Genomic DNA, 19,639 nt, shown 5'->3' on the forward strand with positions numbered 1-19,639 from the left:
TTTTTTATTATAAATATTATCGTTGGTACATAATTTTAACTACACTTATTTGGCGGTGAAAATTGATAATGTTCTTATCTAACATTCAGTGATAAGTTAGGTTGGTGATACTGTATTCGAATACCCATATGGTACTACGCAAAATGGCGTTTCCCAATTTACTTTTATTATGTCTTCATCCCCTTCAGTCGTGTGTCCGCTAGTGTTGTGTTTTTTTTCTGAAGGAGTTTTGTTTTTGTAAAAAAAAAAAAGAAACTGCTCAATGTTTTATTGTTCGAATTTTGAGTTATTTTCAAGGGATTGGGCTGAAAATGGATTGTTCATTTAGAAAAAGTAAGTATCCATTTCATATCAGTCTTAAAAAAATACGTGTCAACGTGTGAAATGCGTGCAATCGTGTATTTTACATTCAGGCACAACCTTCACTCTCACTATAGTCTTTACAGAGAAGTAAAAACATTATCATTTTCTTATTGTTGAAAATTGAATTTTAGTGACTATTAAATTGCTTAGAAAGTTAATTTAATACTTTAGTTTAATGCTTATGCTTTAAATCTGGTAATATTTTGAAAAGTAAAAATTTTAATATAAAAGAAAATTTTTTTCCTAAAATTAGGTTTTTGTTATTTAATTTTATGTTTTACTTTAGGTAATAACTATTTTGTTATACTTTATGTATACTTAAAAGTGAAATTTTATTGTATTACTTTGATTAATTGATTATTTTAATATTCATCTATATTAAGATAGTGTTTACTTTATCAAAATTATATTCTTCTTCTTTTTTTAACACAATTAGTTACAATTTTATTTATCTTTCTAATTTAATAATAAATTAATTAATAAAACTATAATTATACAGGATGATAATAGTTAGATGGCATTCCAATATCAGTGAAATTCTAGATGGTGAAGACTTCAAAAACTTTTTGGTTATTTATTTTCTTTTATTTTGAGTAGTTTTCTTTTTATCTTCAACACTTTATGCTCAAAAAATATATATTCTAATGGCTGATCAGCTAAGTGAAACTAGTACTACGACTAATAGTCATGGAGAGAACTGGCCAAGTACAAAACTACCAACTGATTCCGATGTTTCTAATGATGTTTCCAATGGTCAAGAAACTCATAGTTTTGCTGATATAATAAGCACAGCTTTTACGACTACTGAAGCTGTATCAAGTTCTCCAGTAGAAGTAGATTCAAATTTACAATTAGGTAAGAAAATCTACTCTTCATTATAACTTGTCTTAATTTTTTATTTTTATAATATAAAAATAGTTTTTATAGTTAAACCACACAACTGATAATTGATTTTTTTAGTTTTTCAATTTATATCTTTGCAAATCAAAACATTTTGTTTTTTTTTTTGCTTTAATATTTCATATAATTAAAAAGTTATTTTGTTTTTAAAGGTAATGATATGGAGTATGACCCATTATTTGCCGATGGAAGTGATATAGACACTGAAGATGCTCCTCAAGAATTTTCACCATTAAATTCTGATATATGGAGATATGGAAATGCCCTTATTGAAACACCTTGGTCAGTGCCACGTAATGATGAATCATCAAATCAAAATATTAATCATTCAACTACTGTTTCAACTACATCAGAAATTGGTCGTAAAAGGTTGTTGTAATGCAATAAACTATGTTAATTATATTATCATTTATGATTTTTAACCTTATTTATTATTCTAACCAGAGATGTAGGTATAGATTATTAATGAAGGTTTACATTATACTGCATCTCTAATATTTTTATTAAAATTTTCAAAAGAAGGGTGGTGGAATACTTCAAAACTTTCCTTGTTTATTTTATCTCCTCTGTTCTTTATTTTATTTATTTATTTTTTTTTAACACTTTATAACCTCATTAAGAGTCGTAGCGAGGCCTCCCCTAAAAGAGAGAGGTTTCTTAATCTCTTATTGATACTCTGAGATGGTTAATTAGTCCATGGCCAAATGGTAACTCCAATTACCAAACTAATCTCTTGCTCAGCAAATAAAGCCACTCATTACCGAATTTTGAAACCAAGGCAGTGCGTGTCAAGCACTTTTGACTATTGACTCGACCACATCAATTGTCTGTTCTTAATACTAAATTCTTTTCTAGAAACAAAAATGTATGCAATTATGTTATAGATAAATATAATATACAGATAAATGGAGATATATATGTAACTATTAACAGCCATAAAAAATAATTATTATAAAACAAATTAGGTAGCTAATGTTAAAAGATTCATCCTGTATATCTGTATAATAATTGTAATGAACATTTCCCAATGCAAGTTTTACTTATATTGGTTGATATATGTAAAGCTTAGAAAATTTTAATTAAATTACCTGAAAGATATATTTTACAAAAATGTTTGTCCATGAATGCAGTTTATTATTAAAACGAAAAAATAAATAATTTGAAAAATTTTTAAGAACAAAAATTGTGTTTAAATGAGTGGATTTTTATGCTTTAATATATTACATATATATATATATATATATATATTCATTAGTAATCTTATGGTGTCTAATTAATAGATCTTTATTGTCTGGAGATAATAACTTACGAATGAAGACTGGGAAACCTGATACTAATCGAACACTAAGTTATCCTAGGCATCAAATGGTTAATCGAATTTATAGACCACAACGATATAATCAAGATCAAGTGCCACCGACTACTTACACCTCTACTGGTAACCACGGAAATTATAAATATGCTCATAGACCCAATCCACAAATGCATACAACAACAGCTCCTAGTGATCATTTAGTAGCTAGTTCTTCTAATCAATCAAGATTAGTTAACCCACAAGTATTGTCTAGTAAGTTTTAATGTATGAAAATAGTTTTCAATTAGTTATTGCTAATATTTAAAATATTATAATGATTTATACAATTAACCAAAGGAGTCAGCCTTACCTTGTGGGCAGAAACAAGTTTTTTGACGTATAGGGTTGTCCCGAGTTTGATCATTAGGGTGCCAATTAGATTTTTCTTGTGTTTTGTCTTGGTGGTTTTTGGTCTCTAGTGCAACCAGACATAATATTTGTTCCGTTCATCATTGGCCTAGCCAAAACCATGTTTGACTCCCTAACATGTGAAAGAGGACCATCACCCTCTGTAGCATGTTAACTTCGGAAAATAGATGAATGTTAAATTGATCATTATTTATACAGTTAATTTCTCTTATTATGGAATTTGTTATTTGTATCTCTAATTTATGTATTCATTTGATTTTAATAGCCATAAATTCATTTTAGTTGTTTTTTTTTTTTTTTTTTTTTTTTTTTTTTTTGATATAAGANTTTTTTTTTTTTTTGTAGATGATGAGTACACTGTATTTGGTATTAACAACAGTAGTACACCTCATAGTCGTTACAATAATGATCCTCGTAATAGAACTGAATGGAATAACATAATGGATGCAGAGGATGATGAAGATAGTGGTATAGAATTGGTTACTGTTAATAACTATCAATCTAGAAATATTAATCAACTAGTAAGTTTTTAACTAATTTCATTAAGTAGTTTATATCAAAAAGTTGATTGGGACATAAAAATAACTTCAAAATAGTTATCAAATTTCATATTATGTAAATAACAGATATTCAATATTTGCAAAATATCAAGACAACTGATAATTTTTTTTTATTTAGAAGAAAAATCTTACAGCCATATTTCTATTTTAATCAAAGATTGTCTTATCAATTTCAAAGTATAGAAAATTGTGTTATATATAAGACTATTTAACTGAACAATTTTAAATTATTTAAATAGTTACAATATAAAAGTGCTGCTGTTTTTATTGTGCCACAAGCCTTCATCATATTAATTTTTGAAACAGTTCTTATATTTATTATCATTGTCACTCTTAAATTTCAAAATGTTTTCTTTTTAGCCAAATGTTCCTCCAATTGTTGATTTAACTCAAGAGTCTGAAGAAGTTACTGATCCAATGATTAATAATCAAGGAAGAACACCTCTAACAGACATACCATTAGGTCCTCCTATGTTTAGTCGTTATCCAATAATGCAACAACGACAGTATGTTAGTCACTCTGGAATGAGGTCTATGCCAGGTTATAGTCAACAGTTTACTCCTAATCCGTCCCCATTATATCGTAATGATGTAATTTTTATGGATCAACCTCCACAAGCTCCATGTGTACATGCAGCACACCCTCCACCTGGAACGCCTGGATGGCCACCACCATGTAGTCAATGTCATAATACTTCCAGAGTTGTATTTGGAATGGGTAATCATATACATCCACACCATCATCACCATGGAATATTACCTGCACATCCAATGCCTCCTTGTGTTTCCAATGTACCCTTATATCACCAAAGGTTATGGCTTAATCAACATAGAATACAAGAATTGCAAAGAAGAAGAATGGACATGATTAATGGGTATTTACTAATTTTCAATAAATAATAGTTGTCATTTAAATATATATTTGTTATTTAAGTTTTTATTTTTATTGGCAGTGGCTCAGTTCGTTCGTTAAGAAGTATTCCACCTGTTTCGTGTATGCAAGGATATCAGCAACCACCTCAGGCAACACCTGTACATCATGCAATTCATACAGTGTTGCCGCCACCTCAACAACCTAATGTGTTCAGTCGACCTGAAGTAATAACGTCACGTAGAATTGGCCCAACTGCTGTTATTGTATGTTTGAAATATAAATACATAGATTTTACTTTTTATATTTATTAATTTTCAAAAAAATATTATTTTTGCTACTTATTACTTTTTATTAATTATTTAGATTTGAGGTTGTTAATCTTATTTTTGAGTCCATTGGATTTTTTTTTTTATACAAAATTTGTGAATACTTTTTATTTTTTTTAGACTTTATCACCTTCAACTGATGGAATCGAACAAGTACCTCAGCCTCCATTACAGACAGAAATTGTAGTACAGAGTGGTACTTCAAGGTAAACAATAATATTTATTTTTATCTATATTTACTCAATTTCAAATAATAATTAAATGAATATATCTTCATAGTGATGGAGGCCATCCTCATATTCATCATTATTATAATTACCACCCTCCTGGACCTCCTGGTCGAATGCATCATGTAAGAATAAGTATTGGCGCGCCTTCAGGCACTATTGTAAATGTAAGTTGTATTCTCATAGTATCATTAATAAAGTTAAAATATCTTAATAAAATAATTTTTAAGTGTTTTATCTCTAAATATAGGTAAATTAATTATTAAAGAATTCATTTTTTTTTTATTTTCAGTTCTATATAAATCATATATTTTAATTTTAATAGGGTAGTGGCACTCTGGGTCATTGGCATACTGACCAGATTTTGGTTATCATATATATTACATAAATAATCTATTGTACTATTAAATTGTGTTTTATTTTTTAATTAACTCTAATTAGGAATTAAGGAAACAAAAGTATTCTTTTTATAACCTTAAAAAAGACTGCATAATATATCAAACTTAATAATTTCGATTGAGTGGTACTATTATATAAGATTTTTAATAATTAATATTTTTCTTTCCAAATATTGTGTATAAAAAAAATGTATGTATAATATTTTAATAGACCACACCAACAATACCTTCTCAGCCAGGAACTGATATGCCCCAACTTGGACCAATTACTCAACTGGGTTCCTTACCTATGTTAACAAGGCATCTTTCATACCGTTTAGAAGATTACTTACGGTTAATGGAACAACGCCGTGCACTCATGATGAATCGTGGTGCTTCTAAAGATATCATAGAAAAAAATACTTTCCCCCACAAGTACAAACGAGTAAGTTATATACATTTTTATTTTAACTAAACTATAATTGAAAAAAAAAAAATGTTTATTAAATTTGAATTTATGTTCATATTTAATATTATATTATTGCAGCAATTAAAGTATTTAAATGAAAAGTAAAATTTTATCTATTTATGTAATTTTAATCTAAATATAATTTTTATGGTTGAGCCAATATGAATTTTTTTGAAGTCCAAAATTTACTGTCAACATGAAACTCATTTCATATTTTAATATGAAATGAATGTTGACAAGAAAGTAGAGCAGAGAATGAGTGTAGCAAAGATGAGAATGCTTAGATGGATGATTGTAGCGACTAGAGAAGATAGGATAAGGAACGAGCATATAAGAGGGAGTATAAATGTAGCATCAATTGTTAATAAGTTGAGAAAAAATAGACTTAATTGGTTTGGTCATGTTATAATGACAGAGGAATCGGAAGCTGTAAAAACAGTTATAGAAATGAATGTTGAAGGATGAAGAGGTAGAGGAAGACCAAAAAATAGATGGAAAGATGTTATTAAATGCGATATGAGGACAGTTGATGTGAGCGTAGATGATGTGGGAATTATGTCAAGGGGAAGCTTAGGGTAAGGGTGGCCAATCCCAAGTGGTTGGGATTAAGGTGAGGAAAAAGAAGAAGAAGGAATATTATTAATTTTCTGTATTTCAAAATAAATTAAAAACTGTAGTATTCTAACCATATTATGTATGCATAGGATACTATTGTGTATTGCCCCTTTATCAATCTTATGTTTTGATACTTAGTATCTAACATATTTCTAGGGCAGATTTTCATGTTTAACAAATTTCTTAAATTATTAAATCATATTTTATCATTGAACCTTTTTTTTCTTTGCTAATATTTTGGTTCTATGTTATTATTTTAATTATATCATATTTTACATATAAAACATAAACCATTGATTTGTCACTAATTTTCATTTACTACAGAAATTGAATATTTGATTTAACTAAAAATTTAAATAAAAAAAAAGTAGAATAATAGTTATTAATTTTATGAAATAAAAAGGGTTGAGTAATCTGGTTTTGACTACTTTAGTTTATAATTAAACTGACCACAAGACTACAAGATATAAAAATATCAATTAAAGAATTCTTATTTTTAAATGATGTAACCATTTTTTATTTTATTTATTATAGATATATATGTATGTAAATAATTTCTTGCAGATTAAAAGATCTTCAGATGAAATGGAAGATAATACAGAGAAATGTACTATTTGTCTTTCTGATTTTGAAGATACTGAAGATGTTAGGTGAGTAATTTTATTTGGTGTTGTCTGCACTTCTATACCTAATATATTATGTAGGGTGATGCTTATTTTAAAAATGTGATACTAAATTATTGAAATTATGTTCTATACATTATACAGAAAATTTTGATGAATTTTAAATATTCTGATTTGACCCCTTAGTATGCCTCAAAAGTGTAGAACTTTTTAAATATTACAATTAGAAAAAATTGCATATAATCAATATTGTAGTAAATGGTTTTGTTTTGAAAAAAGAATCTTTATAAATTTTTTATAAAATTTATCAATATGTAAGTAATGAAAATAGCTTAATTTTCATGAAAAACTTAAAAATTTTGCCACTTTAGGAAATATGTCTAAACATAAGTTGTGTTATTTAACATTTATGTTAACATTAAATCATTTTCGCATTAAAATTATTTCAGTGGTAAAAATTAATTAATTAAAATCTGAAAATTTTAATACATTTTGTTTTAACTAATGACCAATAATTTATATTATCCTAATTAAAACAAGCAATTTCCATTTAACTATATCTACTTTATTAATGTTGAAATTATATTTTGGTTATTTTACATCAGTTATTCTTCAAGTCATTATTTTTAATAAACATATAGCCTGTAAAATTGTAATAATAAGCTTTGAGTTTTCGTTATTTATTGGTTAACGTAACTTACTTAAATAGAAAGCATTTTTAAATCTAGGCAGGAGTAGATGTGTAGCTGTCTAATAATAAATATTGTAATATGTTGCATCTCTTCTTCAATCTAAAGTACTTTTTCAAAAGTTGTTATCGACCTGACATTTTCTTAATTAGATCATTTTTTATTTTATAAACTAGTTAAACATGTATGTTGTCACTAAAAAAATATAGTTGATACCCTTCTAAGGTATGAATTAAAAAAGTAATTCTTCTTCCAAGTTTATTCTAAACTTCCACTTGACATGATCTCTCACAACATCTACGCTCACATCAGCTGTCCTCATATCGCATTCAAAAATAAAATTGCAAGATATATGAAACTAAAAAGTTCCAAAATTAATTTTCTTAACACAATAATTACTTTAAGAAAAATTAAGTGGCTAGCATTAAAAGAATTACTTTATATATATTATTATAGATTAATATTGTTAACCTTATCAGATATGAAAGCTATACAATATTACCATAATAACCCCTTGGGGGGTATGAGTTAATATGATTGCCAAAAAAAATTTTATCATAAAGATACTATGATAAAATCCTAAAATTTCATCATTTTACAGGAATGGTTAGATAAAACATCCTGTGCTTAAAAAAATCTCACCTATTAGAGCTTAAATCATTTACGTGACTTTGAAAAATAGTTGAAATTAAATTTTTATACTATAATATTAAGTATACAACAAGTGGACTCTAAACTATTAATATTTAAAATTTCTGTATATACCATTAATTTCCTTTTTTTACAGGCGACTGCCTTGTATGCACTTATTTCATATTGAGTGTATTGATCAGTGGCTTTCATCTAATAAACGGTGTCCAATATGTCGTGTGGACATTGAAACCAAAGAAACTAAAGATGCTGCTGGATCACCTTTACCAACAGAATCTCCGTTTTTGGTACCTACCTGACACGGCGATTTGGTGGTAATACCACCTATTGAATCATGCCCTGCATTTTCCCCTGCTACATAAGGGGTTAAAATGTTGTTATAATAGAACTACATTGCTAAATATCATTCTTTTAATGGTTTTTTTCGTGACCAGATAATAAATTGTTACCCTCGCCTACACTCTAGGGTTTTGTGTGTGATCATGTTTTAATAGAAATAATGCACACTAGCGTACGCGAGCTTTTCCATTCATAATGTGATAATCATTTATTTTATTTTTTATATCTCTTATTTTTTTTCATTTTAGCAATTTGCATGTTTTTGTTTTATTGGAATTTAACATACAATTTGTGTTTTTATCCGTAGTGCAATTTTCTCTTTGTTACAAAAATAGCCAAGAACCATTTTTCTAAATATTGAATACTTAAAAATTATCATTCAATAGTATTATAGATATTAGATACCATTAAAAAGAAATACTCTTCACCCTTCCTTACAAAGTAAATGTTTTTTTATTTAGTAATTATAAAAATTTACTGTATGATTTCAGTAGATTTTTACTCTTGTGTGAACTAATTTAACATCATAACTAAAATTATATTTTATTAAACTTGACAATGTCTACTCTTCAAAAGAAAATATATATATATATATATGTTTTTTTAATACTAAATAGGAGTATATTTGAAATAATTGTATGCCATTTTATTTTATATGTTGTGATTTGTTGGTAAAGTTTTGAAAACTTTGAATTAATTTTAAGTTTAACAGCTCATAACTAAATTGTTTCTGTAGATTTTATGATTAAAAACAAAAATTTTAGCCTTTTTATTGTTACCATTGCACAATTTATTTCATAGTGTAATGTTTTAATAACATATCCTTTGGGCTTGTTTTATTTTATTATATTTATTATTATTATTTCATGTTTTATTGGTAATTTTGTTATCAGAAATTTAATGAGGTAGTGAGTAGCTTATATGTTGTTAGTAGTGATATATTTACATACGTATTTATAGTTTAGATTTCAATTTATTATTTTTGATAAATATTGTTTTTTTAAATTATTAAATTTAATCGCGTCAGATAATTTCGAATTTACCCAACACCCTAAGTACCTGCAAAAAAATTTTATGAACATAAATATATCAAGTTTTACTAATTATTGGACTCTTAATATGTAAACACTACTTGTGAATTATGAAAGATTTATTCAACAAAATGTCTATATATATATACAAAATTGTTATAAAATCCTTATACATTTAAACAAATTAATGACCTGAACCAATGTAATGCAACATTTTCGGTGAATTTTCTGTGCCCTAATAATTGCACTGAACTATTTAGCCTATAGCATCAAATTAATTTTCCTTATTTTGGTGATGCATTTCCCTTTTTATTGATCTCTTTAGTTTTAAGCACTAAATATTTAACTGTATGCAAACTAATTATTATGACCATATTTCAAAAATACTGACCATGTGTTTTATCTCTAGAAATGTATTTTGTCTGATTTTGCCAAGTCTATTGTGATAATAACTCAATGTGTTTCTCTATATTATATATATATATATATTATGATAATCACCCTCTTCCAATTTTAATATGTACGTTGCTTACTTTTTTTTTTTAATTAGATTTTCATAAGCCTTTTTTTGTATATTATATATTGTTACAAATGTAAATTACTTATTTTAATTGCGTAATTCTGTGTAATAATATACTAAACAATTTTGAGAAATATGTATTATACAACTACATAAAATAAAATAAAAAGATATACATATATTAAAAAATAATTTTGTTTATTAAAAAAAAACAACACTTACAGCCATACACCACATATTATATAAATATTATAATTGAATAAAACTATTTTCAACTATTGCAAATATCATCAGTAGTACAAATATACTTGAAGAATGACTAAATTAACACCAATAATTTAGGTTTGTTCATTATTAAAATAATTAATATTATAACAAACTATTTGGTTATTACTTTAATAGTTAAATACCATTATTGGCGTTTTTGTAAAAAAAAAAAAAAAATTGATAAAAAAGTTCTTTACAATTATTTATTTTGGTCATTGGCTGACATCTGTGTTAAAAAGTTCCATATATTTTCTTTAGATGTTGATTTTAATCTTCATCTTCTCCTGATTCCGATTCTACAACAAATAAATTATTTTATGAATGTATTAACATGCTTATCATAAGATCAAAAGAATTGAACAAAACTATCAAAGCAATATTATTATCAGACAATACTTTCACAATGATTATGTTATAATAGAATTAAATGAAGGATGGGGCAGACATGACTCTAGCTAAATGGCAGCTAACCAAGAAAGTAATAACTTCAAGTGATGTAAAATAAGGCATAAATGTGTTTGGCAGTTATATTAAGTTGCAGACTATGACAAAACATTTCCTGCACTTTTGCAAGAAAGTTGAGATCTAATTGGTCCCATTTTTGCAATTTATGTAAAGCATACTCTGCCTACAAATATCAACCTAAAAGCTGGAGAAAGTTAAAGGTGGTGTTTGAACTCTAAACCTAACTTCTATGAAGCAAAATCCTACTAATAACTCTTACTTAATTTCTTAAGACTATAGAAAAACTTATTGATGATAGGTACATAAGAGGCGTCTCTAAAGGAGGACAAGAACAAACATTTGTCACTAACAGGGAAATCTACTGACACTGCTCTATATAATTTATTATCCAATAATATGGGAAAAGTTGTAGAGAATAAACTATATGCATTTTTCTGGACATTAATTTTATCAAGTATTATGATAATACCACAATAGACCTATAACTCTGAGTAGTTCTTGTCCACCTTTATAATAACTAAAACCAAAAAACTTGTAGTATATACAGACTCCAAGAAACCAAGAAAAGTAAATGCTAGAAAGATATCCATTATATGAACATTAGAGGATGGAACTCAGACTAAGTGTGTGAGCACCGAAGGCAATTATTCATCTGTTTAATTTACCTCTGTTAAGCATTAGATTCTTTATAAATAAATAAAGACATCACCAAGACAGAGGTAGCAATAAAATTATGGTATATTAGGTACTAATTAAGTGTTTTTAATATAATTAAGATTATCAAAAAATTTATTTAAATATGATAAAATTTTAAGATTTAATATTAACTGATATATGAATACTAGAGGATGGAACTCAGACTAAATGTGTGAGCACCGAAGGCAATTATTCATCTGTTTAATTTACCTCTGTTAAGCATTAGATTCTTTATAAATAAATAAAGACATCACCAAGACAGAGGTAGCAATAAAATTATGGTATATTAGGTACTAATTAAGTGTTTTTAATATAATTAAGATTATCAAAAAATTTATTTAAATATGATAAAATTTTAAGATTTAATATTAACTGATATATGAATACTAGAGGATGGAACTCAGACTAAATGTGTGAGCACCGAAGGCAATTATTCATCTGTTTAATTTACCTCTGTTAAGCATTAGATTCTTTATAAATAAATAAAGGCATCACCAAGACAGAGGATATGGAAATTTCATTTTTCTGTTTCTATGCTTATTTACTTAATATCATGCTTGTTTTTACTCTTGGTTGAATATTAAAAAAAAATTAAGACAGTAATTTTGAATTTTAACTGATATAGCGATGCAACTATAATTACAATAGAACTATTGGTGACATGTTTATAATCAAATATTTTAAGTTATTAAAAGCATGATTTTTTAAATTTAGAAATATCTCAAAGTATTAATAAGAATCAATTGTAGGTTAATATTTTAATCTTTGCTTTGAACATAATAAATCTTAATAATTTAGAAATTAAAAAATACAAATTTAATCTACCTTTGTTAAGTATTTGATTCTTTAATAATAAATACATCACAAAGATAGAAGTTCAAACAGAATTAAATAAAATTTATCAAATAAGATAAATATTATTTTAAAGAGATGTTGTTTAACTTAATTCTCATTCATTTATTCAAAAATATATATAAATACCTTCTTCAGCATTTTGAAGCCATTCAATAAATTTTTTCATTTGCTCCAAAAATGTTGTTTTACCTTTGGAGTGTCCTTCTTTGTACCATTTTAAAATAACTTCTTCAGTCAAAACATCAGCTGAAATATTACATGAGATAATAGTTTAATAAAATTATATAGTGATGTTAGATAGTATAACCCTACTTTTATAGAAGAGTAATATTATTTTTTGGAAGACTCTCATGAAATTCATATTTTCATAACAGTATTCTTGAACTTTGAGCATTAGTGCTAATTCAGAACGTGCAGTAGTTGAAAAAGCTGAAAACAATGGTGAATATTGTTTAAGATGTTTAAGTGCTTGATCAGATAATAATTCTTCTTTTTTATTCCATTCAACTTGTCGCATTACAACACTCCACACCTAAACCATAACATAAAATCTTAATCCTGAACAGTTATTACTACTATAAAATTTATATTATCACAGTTCATTAATAATTTGATACTTGTGTAGAGCAATAATATAAATTAAATCTCATAAAAATTTATATTTTTTAATATGCTGAATTTGAGTTATTTCATAATTATATCATAACTAAACAGTATAATACAAACTACTTAAAGACCACTTACTAAAACTAAAATTTCATGTTCTGGAATATCATGTTTTGATGATAACTCCTTAATATTTGAAATGATTTCTTTCATATGTTTGCCATCATTAAGATCATCATGCAACTGCACTTCTAAGTTACGTTTAGCTTCTTGACTGGCTTGAGCTAAATGTAATTTAACGACATCAGTCAATCCTTTTTCTTCAAATTGTGCTCGAAAATGTTCTTCAGTTCGTTTGTTAGGAGGCAAGAAATCCATTAATCGACCTTCAAGTCCTCCCTTCTTTAATATTGTCAATAAATGGGTGATACCGACTTCTTGTTTGTAAGTTACAAATAATTCAATGAGAAACTCTAAAGCCAGCCCATCTTTAATTAGATGCTCCTAAAAATGTATTAAATAATGAAAAATCGATCTTAAGTTAAAATATAATATAACCATTACATTGGTGAGAACTTGAAGAACAGTTGGAGGTATTGAACCATTTGCAATCCATAAAGTTGTCATGCGAGCTAATTTAACACGCTCTATGTCACTAAAACCTTTAATGAATAGCAAAATTTTTTTCATTTCCTCTTCAAACATTTTTTCCAAATATTTGTATCGACGCATGAGTTTGATAAACACCTGTTCATAGTTTCGCATAGAAACCATGTCTTCCGGTGCTTCAAAAACACAAGCATTTGTTTTCCACAATTTGTCACCATCTTGAGATATTGATCCTCCCGGAACTATTATCCACAAGTAATATATATTAAGATGAGCAGATTAATCAAAATTAATCTAATGAACTTTACCTAGAAGACCTCCAGCAATTAATATATCAAAAAGGACTTCACCATAACGCCGATAATCAACTTTAGAACCAGCTTGATCCAGGAACTTCCAAATAGCCTCTAAGTCAGTGCCGGCACCATTAAGGCCTCCAAGAATATAGTCCCGGAAGCCAAAAGGGTCGTACTTTTCTTTTTCATCTGTTAAAATCATAATACAATTAAAATCTCAGTATCAAATAATGACTATTAAATAAATAGTAACCTCTTTTTCTGGTCTTGATGCGTTGACCTGACAGTACCGGTTTTTCTGTTTTTTGACTCATACAACAACTCGCTAAAAGCACAATTTAACATATATTTAACTAACCTTTGTAAAATATGGTCAACAAGTGATACATTTAATTAAAAATTATACAGAAACAATTTTATTTTCTTAAATATTAGGCACATTGAAAAAATTTTAAGAATATTATATTACTCAATGCTAAAATCACATAAAAATCAAACACTTAATGATTATGGTAAGAGCTTTTTAAATTTTAACTTGTGTTAAAAAAATCACTCATTCACTTCTTGCTCAATGTCAATAATGTTACCCGGATCAACACATTTGAGACAAGTTATCATACAAGTATATCTAATTTACAATAAAAAAAAAGAAAATTATAATGTAACTAGTTTATGTTTTTTAAAAATCCAGCTTAATAGAAAAATATTAAAGTGGGGAAAACAATTTAAATAGTAGAATTATTGGCTTAGAAAAACTAAACTCGAACCTAGCAGAACGTACATAAAATATTTCGTAAAAATGATTAAATAATTAACGTATTGACCAATTTAAATTTAATAGGTTATAAATATAAACTCCATAAATCATTATGTATCTTTTGATACAAAGATTAATAGTTACAAGCTCTTTATTAATCAATTAATTCATTTTTCATAGATGAGACTAGATATAATAACTAAACAGTCAGATGTCTTAACATGTAAAGCGCATGTTAATATTAAAACTTATGTGTCGACCATGTGGATTTTTGTTGATACATTGGCCCAATACAGAAGTAGTGTTATAAAAAAAAATACGATATCGAATTTAAATCAAATTTAAAAAATAAAAAAATAGAAACAATGAAGGAAGAAATACATTCATGTCAAGGACAACAGATATGTGTTGGAAGTTTATTTTCAACAAAACAATGGAGATATTGGCATTTCCGTTAACAAAAACAAAGGTTTTAAACATAATTAATTTAAATATTCCTGGTTAAAAATTATTACTACATAAACTAGCTAAATATTTATAAAAATTATAAATTAAAAAAACATTTCCTACTTACAAACAAACCTGTTAGCAACGCACAGATATTTAAAAAAACTAGTACGACGGTAAAAATCTGCGAAAGGAAAAGAAAGACTAATGATTGAGTTATTGTGTGCGTTGTACTATTCTTCGTATTTGGTTGGCTATACATGACAAGTCACTGCCCTAAAGTAGGTTAGCAACACTTATTATACAGAACTGTGATATGTTAGTATTTCTTGAACATTCATTGATTTTAATTTTAAATACTGTAATAAAATATCTTTAATGGCTTCTGTGATACGAATTATTTTTTACTATATAATTTATGTCTTAAATTTTATATTACAAAATATTTCATGTTCATATATAAACAAAATTTTAACAGGTTAGCCACTTTCAATATGCCCGGTAAATTTAAAAACAAAAGTTGTTAAAAAAAATTTAGATCAATAGGAATTACAAAATATTTATTTATACTTAGTGACTAAGTGATATTGACTAATAACTGTTAATTCATGTTATACTATTATAATGACTAATAATTGTCGTAAGTAATTGCAATAATTAATAAATATCTGTTTTTAGTGCATTTAAAAATTAGAGATTTCTTTTTTAATTTCATTTTTAGTTTAGAATCTATTGGTTTTACTTTATCGTGTTTTTTTTTTTGTTTGTAGACCAAATTAATCAATTTAGTTTTTAAACTTAAAAAAATACCAAGGTAAAATATATTACTTTAATAGGTAATTAAATTTCATCTCATTCAATGCATAAATATGGGAATACCCAGTATGCTAAAGTTAGCTTATTTTACGCTTAATAAACATCGGAAGAAATTAATTGCACGATGTGTTTTGTAGTTATGAACTGTCGACGATAAGTTGTATTTATATACACTTCTTGCGTTGATTAATGCAAGTTTTTCAAATATGTTATTAATAATTTTTAAGTTTTATACTTTAAATATAAAGCACTTTTTCAGCGAGTATAAAACTATTATACTAATCAATGAAAACAATTAATATATAGATTATTAAGTTTTAGTTTTACGATCATATGATTTATATACATAGATTATCCAAAATTTATTTTTGGTATATTTATTTATATTTGGTAATATTTATTTTAGAACACGATAGTCAAACTAATTTTCAAATCTACTATTCTACAATGTATACAGTATCATAATTAAGGTTTAGTTATCTGTAGTCGCCCCTCGAATTATTTTTCAAACCTATTTTAGCCTGAAATTATAAAAATTTGCTGTTCTTAAATTAAAGTGAAAATATATGTTTTAGGTAGTCCATTAACAATTTCACAATACACAAAACAATTTTTTTACATATAAAAGCATATTTTGAATTTAAGAGAATATATAATAAAAGAATATTTTTACATATTTCATTATGATTTTTAAAGAATATTTACTATTTTAGAATATATTTTGACTATTGACTAAATTAAGAAATATTATTCCGATCTCTATCAATGTCATTACTTTAAACAATAACTTAGCAGCTTATGACATACCTTTTGAAAATAATTTGGTTAATATTTAAATGACACTTAACATATCAATTTTTTTTCTTGTGTATTATTATTTTGTTTTTCAGTATTATTTATTTTTGAGTATTAAAGTGGTTTATGATAAACAAATCACTTTATATGCATATATATATATATATATATATATTACTTAATAGAGAGGATCAGTTAAAAGTGAACATACATTTCGTTTTTTGGATAAATGCTGCTTTAAAAAAAACCTTTTTATTATTAAAAAAAATAGTGTTATAGTTTTTTTGCTATTGAACATAATTTTTTTAATAGTTAGATAACATATTAAAGAATAAAAAGAGTCTTCATTATATAAAAATATATTAAATAAATATTTTTATTTACATAAAAAAATAAATTTCAATGATTATTATTTGAAATATATTGAAAACATTTATATATTTATATATATATAACATTTAGAATGCTAAACTTTAACAAAATACTTTTATGTATACAACAAAACAACAAAAATTTACATTTATGCTAAACATTAACTTAAATATTTTTTCGACAATAAAATAATATATAAGATTCTGAAGAACAAACCATATTTGAATCAATTTCATAAACACGAACATCATCAAACTTATACCATCTATAATAAAATAAATAAACAGTTTTATATTTATGAAAAATGAAAATTTTACATTGTTATTATTTTTTTATTATTACTTGTTCATCTGTTTCTTGAGACAATAAGCTGTATAATGACCACCATCTAATGAGCCTGAATGATTAGATACACCATATAAATAATATTTCCTATTACGATGTTCTAGACCATTTATAAAGTCTGTCATATCCAAATCAATATTTGGAAATTGAACAAATGAATTTTTTTTATATCCACTACTTGAAAATCTAATAGAAAAAATAGTGATAAGTAAAATTGTTTAATATTCAATTATTTATTTTTTTTAATTTTATTGGTCAATCTTTTATAATATTTTAATATTTAATTAGCTTAAATAAAACTAAATTTTAAATTAAGCATACTTAGAATATATAATAATATACATTTTAATTTAAATTTTGATATTAAACTTTTGGAGAGGATATTCATAAAAAATGTTTTTATTACCTCCTCCAAATGAAAAAAAAAATAGTATTTTAACCACAATAATTTTTAATGGGAAATCTATTCTATTTCCACCCTTCCCTCATAGAACAGAGCCCCAACAATTATGACTTGCCTCAGCTACTGTAAAACCTTGCACAAACACTGTATGATAATAAATATAAATATAATTAAATACTAAAAAACTAAAATTAATTTCACACAAACCTTTTTAAGTGAATTATCAAATAGGGCGGTAGTCTCATTATGTCTAACTTTTTTGTAGCATCTCTATTGCGTTTACACTTAGGACAATTCCATCCACTAATTGATTCACCATTTAAGTATAACTTTAAGCAGTCCTATAAGAAAATAATAGAGAATTAAATATTGAATAGTGTTAGAGAGAAGATTACAAATTTAACAATAATATTTTAACATTGTCGAGCTTAAAAATTAACTCTTAAAGTCAGGTCCAAAAATTAAGATTTATTTTTTAAGAAGGTTGTTTCTATGTACAAATTTTCTCACTTATTACTTATCACAAAAATTAATGAGCAAAAAAAAAAAATGTCTTCAACTTGAAACAAAATTTCCATTTTGATTTTGAGGAATTTTCCATCGTCTCATACCCCTAAGATTATATAAGTATGGAGTGCTTAATTTGTATATATTCCTTGATAACAATAAGAGATTACTCAATCGTCATGTAATGTGATTACTATAAAATTGATTAATTGGTTCTCTTTAAGTAAAACTATTCAAGTTAAACTTAAATTTTGTCTAAACATTTATTTTTATTAATTAATATTAAATGATTACAAACATTCTTGTACCACACCCTCTTTGGATCAATTCTCAAATACTCTTAAAACTTGTTGCACCACTTCTACAGACTGCTATTTAAAAATAGTATCAATAATAATAAATAATTTTTGAGCTATAACAATTCTATGTATTAAAAGTTATAAAAAAAATGTTATGATATTTTTGTTCTTAGTTTTTTTTTTATATTTTCCTACTTGTATTCCAAAAATTGATATTATAATAAGAAATTCCATGAAAATAAATATTTGTATTAAAAGGGAAAAGTATTGAATAGAAATAAATAGGTTTTAAAAATTTTGTTTAAATTTAAATTCTAGATATTCATAACTGTTATTATCAGAATCAGAGTAGTTGTGGTTAATTGAATAAGTGCTACATAAATATAGTAATAAACATACATTTGCAGGTTGATAACTTGAAATTTTTTGTTTGAATAATTACTCTTTATAGTGAACCATGAATAATTCATATCAAATTAATTTATGTAAAGCATTATAATACTAGGTAATACAAATATGAAATAATGTATTACTTACTGATAGTGTACACCTATTACCCTCAGACGGTAGAGGTAAACTTAAACTTGAAAATGGTTCAAAAGTAATTGATTTTTCAGAACATATGTTGCAGGAAACAGATGACTTTTGCTGACCATAAAATAATTGTTGAATTATAGAGTTGTTATCTTTAGTCCAATGTCCCCAATCTTCCTCGCCAGTTTCTTTAGAAGCACCAATAATTATTCTATTATTTTCTGGCTAAAATAAGAAGCATTTATAAATTTTAATATTTGATTAATAGGTAATACAAAAAAAA

At 25.7% G+C, this 19,639-nt stretch overlaps 3 protein-coding genes across 6 annotated transcripts in view; 1 reads left to right on the top strand and 2 right to left on the bottom strand.

Annotated features, from left to right (window-relative positions):
- Positions 1–163: 163 nt before the first annotated feature.
- Positions 164–9,284, top strand: LOC126895159 (E3 ubiquitin-protein ligase arkadia-like). Its single transcript, XM_050666706.1, has 12 exons — positions 164–333; positions 863–1,218; positions 1,416–1,632; positions 2,544–2,830; positions 3,332–3,507; positions 3,907–4,421; positions 4,500–4,683; positions 4,867–4,952; positions 5,026–5,140; positions 5,583–5,795; positions 6,999–7,084; positions 8,534–9,284. The coding sequence occupies exons 2-12, from the start codon at positions 1,008–1,010 to the stop codon at positions 8,694–8,696; spliced, it is 2,253 nt and encodes a 750-aa protein (XP_050522663.1). The 5' UTR covers positions 164–333; positions 863–1,007; the 3' UTR covers positions 8,697–9,284.
- Positions 9,285–10,716: 1,432 nt separating this feature from the next.
- On the bottom strand, positions 10,717–15,576 carry LOC126895190 (protein krasavietz). Its single transcript, XM_050666786.1, has 8 exons — positions 15,413–15,576; positions 14,335–14,406; positions 14,094–14,270; positions 13,741–14,027; positions 13,315–13,680; positions 12,883–13,102; positions 12,697–12,816; positions 10,717–10,850 (listed from the first exon to the last, which is right to left on the bottom strand). The coding sequence occupies exons 2-8, from the start codon at positions 14,393–14,395 to the stop codon at positions 10,822–10,824; spliced, it is 1,260 nt and encodes a 419-aa protein (XP_050522743.1). The 5' UTR covers positions 14,396–14,406; positions 15,413–15,576; the 3' UTR covers positions 10,717–10,821.
- Positions 15,577–17,333: 1,757 nt separating this feature from the next.
- Positions 17,334–19,639, bottom strand: part of LOC126895157 (ubiquitin carboxyl-terminal hydrolase 15-like) — an 8,261-nt gene continuing 5,955 nt past the window's right edge. For 3 of the 4 annotated variants that reach the window (XM_050666702.1, XM_050666704.1, XM_050666703.1), the window contains 4 exons: positions 19,360–19,581; positions 18,224–18,357; positions 17,611–17,799; positions 17,334–17,533 (listed from right to left, as the gene is read on the bottom strand). In XM_050666702.1, coding sequence (XP_050522659.1) covers positions 17,434–17,533; positions 17,611–17,799; positions 18,224–18,357; positions 19,360–19,581 — 645 coding nt within the window. In that variant the 3' untranslated portion in view covers positions 17,334–17,433. The remainder of the gene's footprint in view (positions 17,534–17,610; positions 17,800–18,223; positions 18,358–19,359; positions 19,582–19,639) is intronic. The other variant, XM_050666705.1, reaches the window with a different exon arrangement.

Source organism: Daktulosphaira vitifoliae, unplaced genomic scaffold (genome assembly GCF_025091365.1).
Source record: "Daktulosphaira vitifoliae isolate Bord-2020 unplaced genomic scaffold, ASM2509136v1 Scaffold_1, whole genome shotgun sequence".
Classification (NCBI taxonomy): domain Eukaryota; kingdom Metazoa; phylum Arthropoda; class Insecta; order Hemiptera; family Phylloxeridae; genus Daktulosphaira; species Daktulosphaira vitifoliae.